Genomic DNA, 13,555 nt, shown 5'->3' with positions numbered 1-13,555 from the left:
ATTGAATTGACCTGAAAGACTTGGTTAGCCACTGTGTAATGGAGAGTACAGAACAATGGTCATAAGCCATACCAGCTGGTGGTAGACCTTGAATAAACTTAACTTCTGGATATGGAAGATCCCCTGTGAGGTTCTCTTCTGGGAGCAGATACTTGTCATAAATTCCTTTTCAGGAGTCAATAAAGAGAGAGTTGCAATTATCCACAGAAGCCTTGTTTATCAGGGTTGCTCCAGTTTAGGAAGTGGGAAGGTAGTAGTGATCTGATGATCTGCAAAGCCATCATTCAGATTATCTGTCCACAGATGTTCTGCATTGACTACACTTCCAAGATCTTACATACCTTTGCTCTGGTTAACTTTCTTACTAGTGCCAGAGCAATTGACAAGATTCATGTTTTCATATAGTGTTCCTCATTAAGTTCTTATTTATGCACCAGTAAAGCCTTAGTGCAACACCAAGGATTATTCCTGGATTGAATTGTCAGCTGTACTGTCCATATGTACAATGCAAGAATCTTCCAGAGTTCCTCACTGTCACTGTAGAACTAGACTGTCATCCTTCTCCACCTGTGATGTCAGCCTGCTTGGAATCAAATACCTTCTTACACTGCATGTCTTTCTGATCCTGAAACAAACTGTGGGCTTTCATATAATTCAAGTCTGTGGGAAAGATCTTTGTAGACCCATTTAGCTTAACCAACTGCAGAGACTGACTGCTTCCTTAATTTTTTTTTTTTTTTTTGAGCAATCCCTGCCCTGAGGATCTTATGTCCAGCTGGAGCAGATGTTTTCCATTCCTGTCACTGAAACACTAAGTCCTTGCTCATTTCTGATGTTATACAATAAAATGAACTGTTACTGTTCCTCCTTTTACCCAGGTTACTTCATTAAGGGACAAAATTTGCAATTATGTATTATGAACCAGCTGTTGTCTCATTATTTTGATGCAACATATGAGAATTGCTTGGAAAAGAGCTCTGAACTGGATATCCATAAATTTTGAGTATTCAGAATGATCAAGACTGTTATGGGGAGATAGCTAGTGACTGTCTCCTTGTGCTGTGGTGAAACCTGCTACTCCTGAGAAGTCAGTAAGAATAAATTCAGGCAGACTCGGGGAAGTGGTGTGTGTGCAGGGGGAAAACAATTAGACTGAGTGCACTGCAAGGTGCGTTTTTAAAGCTGTCTCTTGCTGTGTTCAAAGTTCTTCATCTCCGAAGAGGGAATAAACCAAGCACTGAATGTTAATACAGGAGGTGCCTGAAAAGTGAGAGGGTTCCTTTGAGTGGAGTGCCATCCCCCTGTGTTGTCATCTGGTGCATGCCATGTTGTTGCCTAAACAGCATCAGGTGAGTGATCAGACAGGCTGCTATAACATGGGCTACCTCTTTAATGTGCTTCTTTTTGGAGTTTCTGCAGTGGAGATATGTACCTATATCCACTCTGCTGAGCTCAACTGCCTAGCTGTGTATCCACAGTTCCAAAAGAAAGCAAAAAATTCAGGAAAATCAAAATGACAGTTTGTGAAAGAGGTCCTCACCTTTCATGCATCTCTCTGCTTCTGCATTGTAAAATGTACCTTCATCCCCTTTCTATTCTGTGCCCATCACACAGCGACTGTGCTGAAATGTACCCACAGAACAGGATGCGACTGTAGCATTCGCTTCTCCCAGCAGTGGAATCCAGCCCAAAGCAAAGCAGATTTCATTAGGCTGTAAGGTGGACTCATAAGCAAAAATCTTGTGTCGGCAATTGATGCCTCCTTCTCTGTAACCTTTTGTTCTTTAAACGTGGGTTTGAACTGCTCTGTGCTACCATGGCACAAGCTGCCAAATCATCGCCTGAAAAATTGAGAAGCTTATTCTGGCAGAGGTGAGTATTCCTGCTTCTGAGCTAGCTTCAGATGTGGAGAATAAAATACTTCTCCCTCAAATCTGAAAGCTGAGCTCCTTTGTCCTTGACACATTTTTCCTTTGTTTTTTCTCTTTTTTTTCCCTTTTTTTTTTTTTTTTTTTTTCCTTTTTTGTCCCTCGCAGAGGTCAGGGCCTCGTTGTGTTCAGTGTAATAGAAAGGCTATATCTCACTGAGATACAGATACTGAGAGTGTGTATTGTGTGGTTTTGACAGTAGCAAAAGGACCTGTGTGAGGCAGGTTGTTTGGGATAGTTCTGGAAGCCTGGGCAGTGTGCTGGAAGTTAAAGGTGGTACACTCCCCTTCATACCATCAACAGAAAGTGACCACTGGAATAAAATTTCCTCGAAATGTACCTAGTATTCAGTACAAGTCTTTTGGAACAAGACTTCTCCACCCTCCTCAGTATGAAGTTTGCTTTTGTTTACAAAAGTAAATTCCCGAAGTGGTTTTCAATGTGTGTGGCATGATGAGGAGGACCTACAGTCTGGAAGCAAACCCAAGTATTGAAGTCCATTGACTAAAAAGAGTTAAGGGAAACTAAGGCCTTATATCTGAAATGAGCTTTTGGGAATAATTCTTGTCATCTCCCACCCTGTTTGTGTATGAGTGCAAGATTTGTGCTGTTGCAAATTTAATTAGTAAATCCTGTTTATATTTGTGTATTTTTGAGGTAACCTTTATCATGGGATTTTTTCTTTGTTTGTTTTAACCTGTGAGTTTGTATTCTTCTGTTTACATATGAAAGTAAGCTTAAAATTTCCAAATATAATGACTGTATAATGATTGAATTATTGGTGATGTAATTATTAATAGATTGATCAACTATGCAAGTATGAACTAGTAATCTTTAGCAAATAATGCCAACAATGAAATTCATATTTTAACAATTTTTCTATAGCCAATGGAAAAACATACCTTCAGGTGTCTTTCAGAGCACTAACATATCTTTCTTCAGTTTATAAAAAGGTTTCATGAAAATTTGACTCACAGATAAAATTATTTATTGTTTTTACTCCTGTTATTGGTATGTAAATCTTACAGGTGACTAAATTCAAATATCTAAGGTGAGCTAAGGTACATGAATGGCAGTTGCTTCATAAAAAGAAAGTAACATCTTAATGCCTCTCTCTAAAAAGCTGATATTTATAAGTCAGCAGACAAATTTTCTTCAAAAACATGACATTTTGTTTTGTTTTGTTTTTTTTCAGACCAGGAGACGAAAAGGTACCACATCATGGCATATTTTGGCTAATATACTTTTCTGATCTTTAGCCAGACATTTGCAAGAAGGTTCCGGCTCAGGGGGGATTTTAATTTGTTAACAGGATTTCCTTATCACTCTGCAATGTTGTAATTTTCCGCGCCATTGAAATACAGTGGACTTTGGCAGTACTCACAAATGACCACGTGATTATGCCAGTTTAGTCAGCTTACTCAAAGAAAGATGAGGCAAAATTAGGGAGTAAATAATTATACAGATTTTTAAAAGAGTGAAGCTATTTAATTTATAAGAATTCTCATATTACTGTGATGGAGGCATTTTCATTTTTGGCAAACTACATATTTTTATGGCTGCGGAATCATTTATGAAATTATTTTTTACACGTAGTAATACTTAAATATAAAATTCATATAAAAATTGTTATTTGAAATGACAAATTCCCATAATTTTGAAGTCATGTTTGGTAGAGAAGAGTTAAAAAACTAGCACCATAACTAACAATGTAATCAAGTATCTAATCATAATCAAAAGTTATATATCTGAATCAAGTGAATGCTTTCCTGATTTTAACTTTAAATGTGTTTTAGAGATTATTTCATAGAAATGTAAATTAAAATTACTTTTAAAAAAATCATTTTAAGTCCTCTGTGTGAAAAGGAGTTAAAATAAGTTGTCCTTTTCAAGAGTTGAATTTTATCCATAGAGATTAAAAAAGAGATGTTGTATGAACAGAAAATCAGTCTGTTCCAATCAGATGACTCAGTTTAGTTTGGAGTTGAGGGGAATTGAAGTTATTCAGGACAGGAAGAATTTTCTGTTAGGAAAAACATTTTTTCCACTGAGGAAAAAGTAATTTTCCTAGTTAAGTCGTATGGTTTAACTTGTCTTTTTTTTGGTGGCTGATACCAAAATGCCTGCCAAAAAATTAAGTGATTCATCAGCACCCTCAAGTAAACGCATCTTTGGGTCATAAATACTTTTGGGGTTAATTTTTATTTGGTTTAGGTTTTGGCTGCTAGTATGTAAGATGAATAGTCTGATAATAAGGAATGGGCAGATCTTAATTTTTTTCCCTAATTTAAATTGAACTGTCTGTTTGTGTAGGAGACTACTCCCTTTTGGGGTGGTATTTATTTGTTTATTTGAATATCTACAGAAAAAAAAAAAAATGAGCTGCCTTTCTGAATTTTCACTGATGCTAAATGCCAAACTGTAAGGAAATAAACACAATCAGCCATAGAGTTCCTGTCTTCCTCACTTGCAGCTGATGACCATGGTCTGCAGCAAATAATTAATAGAAAATAAAGAAGAGTTTGATCAGGAGAAACTTCTGCAAAGTGAATATACTGTCCATCATGTTTTCTTTTCTGAAAACAACTTCACCTTTATGAAAAGTGTGGGAGATGATGCAATGTAGAATTTATCTTTTGAGGCATAGGTCAAAATCAAAACTTAACATTCACTTCAGAAATTAGCTGGAGACTAAAAGATGTTCTGCTACAGGGAAAATACTTTTTGTTGCATTCTTCATTGGCTGCTATTCATGGATGGACATAAGAGGTGATTACTACACATTATGTCATTACCAGGAGTTGACAGTAACAGAGAGAATGATCATCAGGATCGGACTCAAAGAGTGTTTAAAGGGTGTAAAGCATTTCCAGACACTTCATCACCTGATACCTGATGATTCCAATGATTCCAGTACTGTATGTTTGGGAGCAGATGAACTGAATTCATATCAGCAAATATAAATATCAACAGTGTCTCAGTAAGTCAAATGAAGGTGCTCCTTTTATAGTTAAAAGCAAGAAATAGCTGCTCTTAGGGGGTGATTAATCTCATTCTAAAGTAGATGACTAAAATAGGGCAGATGAAAACTGCTCTACCACCTCATATTTTTCTTCATTGACTGTAAAAGGAGATCTCAGATGATTAGTTCAGGTGGCTACCTGGCAGATACCTAAGATTTAGTGAGATTAATGACAAAAAAAGCCAAAAAGGTCTGCTACAGCAATATGAAGCATAGCACCTTTTTTATAAGCTTTTTCTAGTCTTCACTGGAATTTGATGCTGTTTCAAAAAAAACCAATTTCTTCTTGTAACCATAATTGTAAGCAATTCATCTATTATGCAAAATCTGAATAAATATTATCTTGATACCATTTATTGCCTTTATTTTAAAAAATGGAGACCTAATAGAGAAACTGCGACCAGTTAGCCTATGGAAATAATTCCATTCAGAAACTCTTCAAAACTGCAACACAACTGATCAAGACACATGAAATAGAAAGGTTAAAAAGATAAATACCTGATTAAAAGGTCTTAAAATGTTCTAGCCTTTGTTTCTAATTCCTGGACGCTTTCCATGACTTCACTGGTGCACCCTTACTCACAGCTATCTGAAGAATGTTCAAGAGTCTTGCTATGAATGGATAAATGTGTAACTACAAGAGAGAAAAAAAATTACTGTTCACATGAGGTAAAAGGATATTACCATGTGTTATGGATCTGGGTTAAAATTTTTTGCTTCTGCACAGAGCAAGTGGGCAGTACCTGCTGAGTGATCCCACCATATTTGTATTGATACCTGTTGGTCAATAGCTGTGGGAGGCTGATTCCTGTGACACACACTGACCTTATTAACATCATGCAAAGGTAGTCAAAGATTCAGTGATTCCCTATACACAAAATTAGTTGTAACACTGTAGCTTAAAGAGCAGAAGAAAGAATAAAAGCAAAAGATAAGATAAAAAAAAAGAAAAAAGAAACAAATCCTGAAACTCTCCCTTAACTTGGAAAAAAAATTAGCAAAAGAATAAAGATATCAGGGAATTTTTATATATTATCACTGCTTCACATTTGGTAATGAGGTAATAAAATTTATGTATTCGTCCTAACGCATCCTAAAGACAGGCATTTTAATTCAGCATAAGCAATACACATAAAATTTGTCACAAATAGAACTATAACTTAGAATAACAATTAGAGTCCATTAAAGTTCTTTTGATTGTTTTTTCTCATATATTTTTTTATCCTAATTAATGTAACACAAAATGAGATTTTAAGCTTTAGTTAATTTGTTTTGCTCAGGCTGAAGTACTTGTGCAAGCTCCTTATTGCATAAAAATGTGAAGGGGAGGTGAATTGTAGAAGCTATAATATTAATGCCCCCTTGAATATCCTATTAAACATTTTTTAATAGATGCTTGGATCTTCTAATTGACAATATGAAACTGTCTGAAGAGTTGGCATTGTATATACTGGGCCTCTTAACATCTTTCTTTGCAAACTTTGACCATGCAAAACACTTGATATCGCAGAGAACTTTGCATACAAATGTCACAGCGCCCTTCTGAAAAAGTGAATCCAGCCCTTGTGACCAAACTTGCGAAAGTGTCTTGATGTTTAAAAATAAAGATAAGTAAGACTTGGAAAGCATTTAGATGGATTAGATACTTATCTACTATTGAAGCTAATGCTTTGTAAAAATGGGATCCTGGAGAGACCTATCTTACTTAACATATTTGTGCAGGAAAAAAAAAAACCACAAACAACAAACAAACAAACAAAAGAAACCAAAAAGCCCAAGGCAGGATAAGACAGTACTGAAAGAAAGGACAGTAAATTCCTCTTTAGCTCAAGCTGAGTGTAATTTTCTAGCTCTTATCCTAGATATATTAAGTAGTAAATTGGTGTTTCTGAAATTAGTTAAAAATAAGTCAAGCTATAATATATTCATATCCCCAGGTATCCCAGAAGCCATTGTGTTTCCTCCCTTGGTTAATATGTAAGGCAGAAACTTCACTCTGTTCCATAAAAATGTGAAGGATCTCCTTCAAAATAGTCATGTTGGTTACATAAAAAATACATAATTTATAAAAGATATCAATTTTTATTGTCTTAAACTTATTTTAATCCTATTAGTACCCAAGTTTTCCTTACAGATAACAGAAAATATCTTCAATTTGAAAATAAACAGGTTGATGTGGCTTCAACTGTTTCCTTTGGGTTCTTCTCCTAAGGCTACATTTAGTGATAAAAAGCCAAACTGTGACATTATTACCTTTCTTCATAAAGGGTGGTGATTCTTTCAATCCTTATGTCATTGTGCAAAAATTATCTGGATCAGCTTTGTAGGGCCACAGACTTCTTTGAGCTTGTTTTTGAAAAAAATAAACAGCATATAAGAAAAGGGGATTTAAAACTCCATTTTTCTAATTTTGTTTCCATCAGCACATTTCTCAGTGAATCTACTTTTTACAGCTGTTTTACACATTTTTATTTTTATTACTTCTGGTACTGGGATGATCAGTTTTAACCTGAAAACAGCTATCTTTTGATAGCTTCCACATGACACAGTGGAACTATATTCTGGATAATGAGTAGTGTGTTGAGCCAGTGGTTACCTGCAACCACGCAGCTAATGTGGGAGTATCGTATATCATTGATAAATATATGGGTCAGCCAAGAATCAGCTGCTGAGTGTGCCTTCTGACCACATTGCATACATGCGTGGTGGACAGAAATGATGAGAAAAAGTCATCATAACATAAAGAGAAACTCGTGACATTAATAGATGCATAAAAATAAGCAGAGGAAAACCACTGAAATTATGCTGTGTACTTGATCTGATGCTCTAACCTTTGCTAAAGGGTGTATTATAACTAAATATAGTGAAGTATAACTTCCCAGTTTCCATCTTATATTAAAATCTCCAGATACAGTGAAAGGAGAAAAGGTCAGATATTCAGTGTTATAGTTATTGTATTTTGGGTTTGGTATTGCAGTATAAAGCAGCTTTTCTTTTCAATGGCATTCTGTTGTGAAGTTGAGGATTTTAGAATTGCTCAATGCCATGTGATAGACCTATTAAGATTTATAGATTTCTCTTTATGTGACAACAAATACAAAATTTGTGTGGGGAAAAGAGTGAGTTTATCTAACCGTTGAACTATATTACTTTGAACAGAAAAATCAGTATACACTTAATCCTCTTATAGTTTGAAATGATATTTCTGGGCACAGCAAAATAAAAGCAAAAGTGTTAGTTTCTTACAATTTGTATTATATGATATTTGCACATTTTAATTTCCTATTCTTTTTTCCAGTTCTGCAAGACATCCCTGTGATCTCTAATTTATAGTTTCTTAAGTTATTAATGTAAGAGATTTGTAAGTGATACTAATGTAAAAAATATCATTTAAAAATGACAGCTTGGGGGGAGCATGATGACAAGAATGACACTTATTCCTCACTAAAAGAAATTTTTTTTTTTTTAAGTTTATTTTGTTCTGTTTTACCCTTTATTTGTTAAAAAGTGTATCAATCTGCAAGATAAAGATAATGACTTGTGAAATTACAAAATTAACTGCAATATAAGTATTAATTAATGGAATATAAATATTATTCATCCATGTATGTGCTTTTAGCTAATATAAAATCTTTCAGAAAAAAGATATGCTATGAGAGGCCTGCCATATATTACTTAGATAAAATTAATCCCAAAGTCCCATTACAGATAAGCAACACAAAGTTTGAAGATTTTAAGCCCTATTTTGAAGATTTTTTTATGGTTTTAGTCATACTATGTTAGCCAGTTATTTAATTCTTTGCAGGGAGGTAAATGGATGTGAATTTTGCTCTGTACCACTGAAGATAATGCAAATTTTATCACCAATTTCAATGCAAAAAAAAAAAAAAAAAAATCACAGCCTGGTTGATATCCAGATATTTACTCAGATTTTAGTCTCATTATAGAAACAAAACCAGTATCCCTAAGTCTCCTCTTCCTTTCCACACTTTACCATCTCTATTTGTATCCCTATTATATAGTTGAATTAATAGTAGTTCAAAAAGAAATGTTTCTAATACTGTAATGTTCAGGTCACTGAGGAGTCCAGTCAGAGAGACTAATCCTCCTGTTCACTTTTTCTGTATTTATATAGAGCTAGGATTATTTATAAAAGATCTTTTGATACTGCATGTTTTGTAAATACCAAGTAAATAAGTTTGCATGTGTTATCAATCCTTTGTTTTTAGGCTGCCTGGAATTGAAAGAAGACACCATTGAAAATCTTCTAGCAGCTGCCTGCCTCCTCCAGCTCCCACAAGTAGTAGAGGTTTGCTGCCATTTTCTAATGAAGCTTTTGCACCCATCCAACTGTTTGGGAATACGAGCATTTGCTGATGCACAAGGATGCACAGAGCTTATGAAGGTGGCTCACAACTACACCATGGTAAGGCAGTTTTAGAAGATCTAAATTATGATCTTGTGAATCCTTTATATCTTCTGTAAGTAAAAATATCTGTTACTTTTCTGTTTGAAACCGTTCTGTACTTGTATGGAACTTTATTTCATAAGTGGCCCTTTTGAAACCATAGGAGTGGTGATTCCTCTCAACTTCAGTGAAGTTATGAGAATTGGCTTGCTATGATGAATGCACTGTCTGCTGAGTCAGAACAGTGTATGACTTAATTAGATGCATGTTCACATACAGGCGATAGTATTAAAAAGTATCTGTAAGTAAGTCCTTAGAATACTTTTTAATCACCGTTCCTTTTTGTTTAGCTTTAGGGAAGCTTTGTAATTGTCACTTCTGCATGGGAACAATATCAAAGGAAGTTTTGGGGTTTTTTTTGTCAAGAATTATCCCTCCTTTTATTCATCTGTGGACTAGATTAAGACAGAAAGTTGAAGACATAAAGAATTTTATCTGACAATATTTTAAATTTTTCCAGTTATACCTGACAGAACAGGTATGACATTCATGTTAAAAATTAATCAGAATCAATGAAGCAAAAATATGTTACTTATTCAGGAACTAAATCATATTGCTAGCCATTTGATTCTGCATAGTTTGACAAAATTAAAAACATCTGGCTCATGAAATTCAGCTTACATAAAGAGTAGATTACATATAATTTCTGAGAAATAATGGTCCCTTAAGGTCTATACTAAAATTATTATTGAAGCAACACAGCAGGTTTCAATGAACCTGCTTTGCTTGTCCAGCAGTTATGTCCTTAATTTATTTACTCTTTTCTGTAGCTAATAACATAGCTGTTTTTCTTACCACTACAGCTTGGGTAGTTATATCCATTTTACACTTACAGAGCTAGTTCTGTGGCTGGCTTTAATTTTCTCTGTATTTAGACATCTAAAATGTAGTTTTCCAGGTCCACGCTAGTCAGTTTAACCTTCTGTCAGTGGAGAGAAATAAGCTGTCAGAGCAGAATTCATCTGATCTACCTTAGAATGAGATTGGATTAGAGGTGAACAGGTATGGGTTGAAAAAATTCAACCTTTTTATCAATATATTTTTTTAGATTTATGTATTACATTGATTTCTTTTGAATGAAAAGCAATATAATGAACAATGAAAAAAATTCTTTAAAAACCTGACAGAAAAAAACCTTGAGTTTAAAAAATTCTCATTATTCTTTAAAACAACTTATTGAAAGACTTTTGGGGTGAATGAAATTACTCATTATAGTCCATTTGAAGACTCGTGACTGATACCTATCATCTGATGTATCACAGAGATCTGTTTCCATTTCTAAGACATTAAGTATACTATATAATTTATCATTGTTTTTAATGCTCAGGTCTAAAATCTGAATTATGTGTAATGGGAAAATCACCAACAAAAGATGGTGGATCAAAAAGGAAGTCAGTTGTAATTAATAAGCAAGCTCTGATGTACCTACAATTACATTTGCAAGCATGCATGATGTCATGGTTTAACCCCAGTCAGCAACTAAGCACCACACAGCCACTCACTCACTTCCCCCTCCCTAGTGGGACAACGGAGAGAATCGGAAGAGTAAAAGTGAGAAAACTTGTGGGTTGAGATAAGAACAGTTTAATAACTGAAGTAAAATAAAGTAAAATAGTAGTAGTAGTAGTAGTAGTAGTAGTAGTAGTAGTAGTAGTAGTAGTAGTAGTAGTAGTAGTAATAATAATAATAATAATAATAATGTACAAAGCAAGCAAGGTGAAATGCAATTGCTCACCACCCACCGACTGATGCCCAGCCAGTCCCTGAGCAGCGATCTCTGCCCCCCCAGCCAACTCCCCCCAGTTTATATACTGAGCATGACATCATATGGTATGGAATAGCCTTTTGGCCAGTCTGGGTCAGCTGTCCTGGCTGTGCCTCCTCCCAGCTTCTCACTGGCAGGGCAGGGGAGAATGAAAAATCCTTTAGTGTAAGCACTACTTAGCAACAACTAAAACATCAGTGTTTTATCAACATTATTCTCATCCTAAATCCAAAACACAGCACCATACCCACTACTAGGAAGAAAATAACTCTATCCTAGCCGAAACCAGGACACTGGTAGTCACACTTTCTCTTTGCTAGAAATACAAATAATCACATTTATTCAACTGTGCAATTACAGTATTTTTTCTGTACGTGATTAAACAACTTCCAACCCAATGAAAACATGATCCTAAAAGTTAAGCTTCACAGTGCATGATATTTTCATAGACATCATGTTGTTGCATTTAAGTGTGAGGCAGCTCACATCTCTTTGATTTACTGTTTTGTATTAAAGGGTATGGATGAGCAGTTGTGAGTGGGGGAAGGGTGACTTATTGCATGTCTTGACTACAACACTCTTGGTCAGAGACAATCTACATAGAGAAAAGTGATTATTTCTTCTACATGTATGCATAACAAGGAAAAACTTAAGAGTGCAAGGAAGATACCCTGAATAGTGTGATAAAGGAACAGCAGAGACCTTCTAATGTTAAGAAAGGGTAGGAAAGCGATGAGCAGAGCAAAAGGCAGATGCATAGTCTCTGAGCTGATGGAAAGCATTATTTTTTCCTTAAGACTCCAGGGAAATAGTATGGACTGTGATGAGAACAAATCTAAAGTAGGGCAAGAGGGAGTTTGTTAACAAACTCCTCCTGTCTTATGCAGAAGATTTGAGGGTAAGCCCTCTTTAAAAAAGGATGCAGAACTCCTTGTTTTAAAAAAGTTCTTATGCCTTCAAGAGAACTTCAAGGCCCTTTCTTTAAAGCTTTTCAGGGTACTTTAGTAAAGCCTTTGACACTGTTTCCCACAGCATCCTACTGGAGAAACTGACTGCTCATGGCTTGGACGGGCATACGCCTTGCTGGGTAAAAAACTGGTTGGATGGCCAGGCCCAAAGAGTTGTGTGAATGGATTTAAATCCAGTTGGTGGCTGGTCACAAGTGGTGTTCCCCAGGGCTCATTATTGGGGCCAGTTCTGTTTAATATCTTTATCAACGATCTGGACAAGGGGATCGAGTGCTCCCTCAGTAAGTTTTCAGATGACACCAAGTTGGGCGGCAGTGTTGATCTACTGGAAGGTAGGAAGGCTCTACAGAGGGATCTGGACAGGCTGGATCGATGGGCTGAAGCCAACTGTATGAGGTTCAACAAGGCTAAGTGCCGGGTCTTGCACTTTGGTCACAACAACGCCATGCAACACTACAGGCTTGGAGAAGAGTGGCTGGAAAGCTGCCCTGTGGAAAAGGACCTTGGGGCTTTGGTCAACAGCCATCTGAATATGAGCCAGCAGTGTGCCCAGGTGGTCATGAAGGCCAATGGCATCCTGGCTTGTATCAGAAATTGTGTGGCCAGCAGGACTAGGGAAGTGATCGTCCCCCGTACTTGGCACTGGTGAGGCCGCACCTGGAGTACTGTGTTCAGTTTTGGGCCCCTCACTACAAGAAGGACATGGAGGTGCTGGAGCATGTCCAAAGAAAGGCAACAAAGCTGGTGAAGGGTGTAGAGAACAAGTCTTATTAGGAGCGGTGAGGGAACTGGGGTTGTTTAGTCTGAAGAAAAAGAGGCTGAGGGGAGACCTTATCGCTCCATACAGCTACCTGAAAGGAGGTTATAGCAATGTGAGGGTTGGTCTCTTCTGCCAAGTAGCAAGTGATAGGACAAGAGGAAATGGCCTCAAGTTGCACCAGGGGAAGTTTAGGTTGGATATTAGGAGAAATTTCTTCACTGAAAGGGTTATCAAGCACTGGAACAGTCTGCCTGGGGAAGTGGTTGAGTCCCCAACCCTGGAGGTATTTAAAAGACATGTAGATGTGATGCTTAGGGACATGGTTTAGTGGTGGACTTGGCTGTGCTAGGTTAATGGTTGGAGTTGATGATGTTAAAGGTCTTTTCCAACGTAAACGATTCTATGATTCTATGATTCTATAATGGAAGTAAAATTCATTAGCAGTACAATGGTATATCCTTTTCCATAAGCAGAGGTATAATATCCCTGGTATTTACTGAGGTATTTATTCTTCAGTGTCAAGTATCAAATTGTTCTTTTGAAATGCAAAATCTAAGTGATGAAAAGAAAATGTGTGTATGGAGGAGGGGAGGCGGTAAGGAAATGAAGATAAGAAAATCAGTGAAGGAAAACCAGAGAACATT

At 36.2% G+C, this 13,555-nt stretch overlaps 1 protein-coding gene across 2 annotated transcripts in view; it reads left to right on the top strand.

Annotated features, from left to right (window-relative positions):
- The window catches only part of KLHL1 (kelch like family member 1), a gene marked incomplete at both ends in the record, with an annotated part of 244,859 nt that overhangs the window by 94,315 nt on the left and 136,989 nt on the right, over positions 1 to 13,555 (top strand). For both annotated transcript variants that reach the window (XM_082337823.1, XM_082337822.1), the window contains one exon: positions 9,180 to 9,376. In XM_082337823.1, coding sequence (XP_082193949.1) covers positions 9,180 to 9,376 — 197 coding nt within the window. The remainder of the gene's footprint in view (positions 1 to 9,179; positions 9,377 to 13,555) is intronic.

Source organism: Platalea leucorodia (assembly GCF_965183815.1).
Source record: "Platalea leucorodia genome assembly, chromosome: 2".
In the NCBI taxonomy this organism is placed as follows: Eukaryota; Metazoa; Chordata; class Aves; order Pelecaniformes; family Threskiornithidae; genus Platalea; species Platalea leucorodia.
The sequence above is the reverse complement of the archived record's forward strand: the minus strand, read 5'-3'. Positions and strand labels throughout refer to the sequence as shown.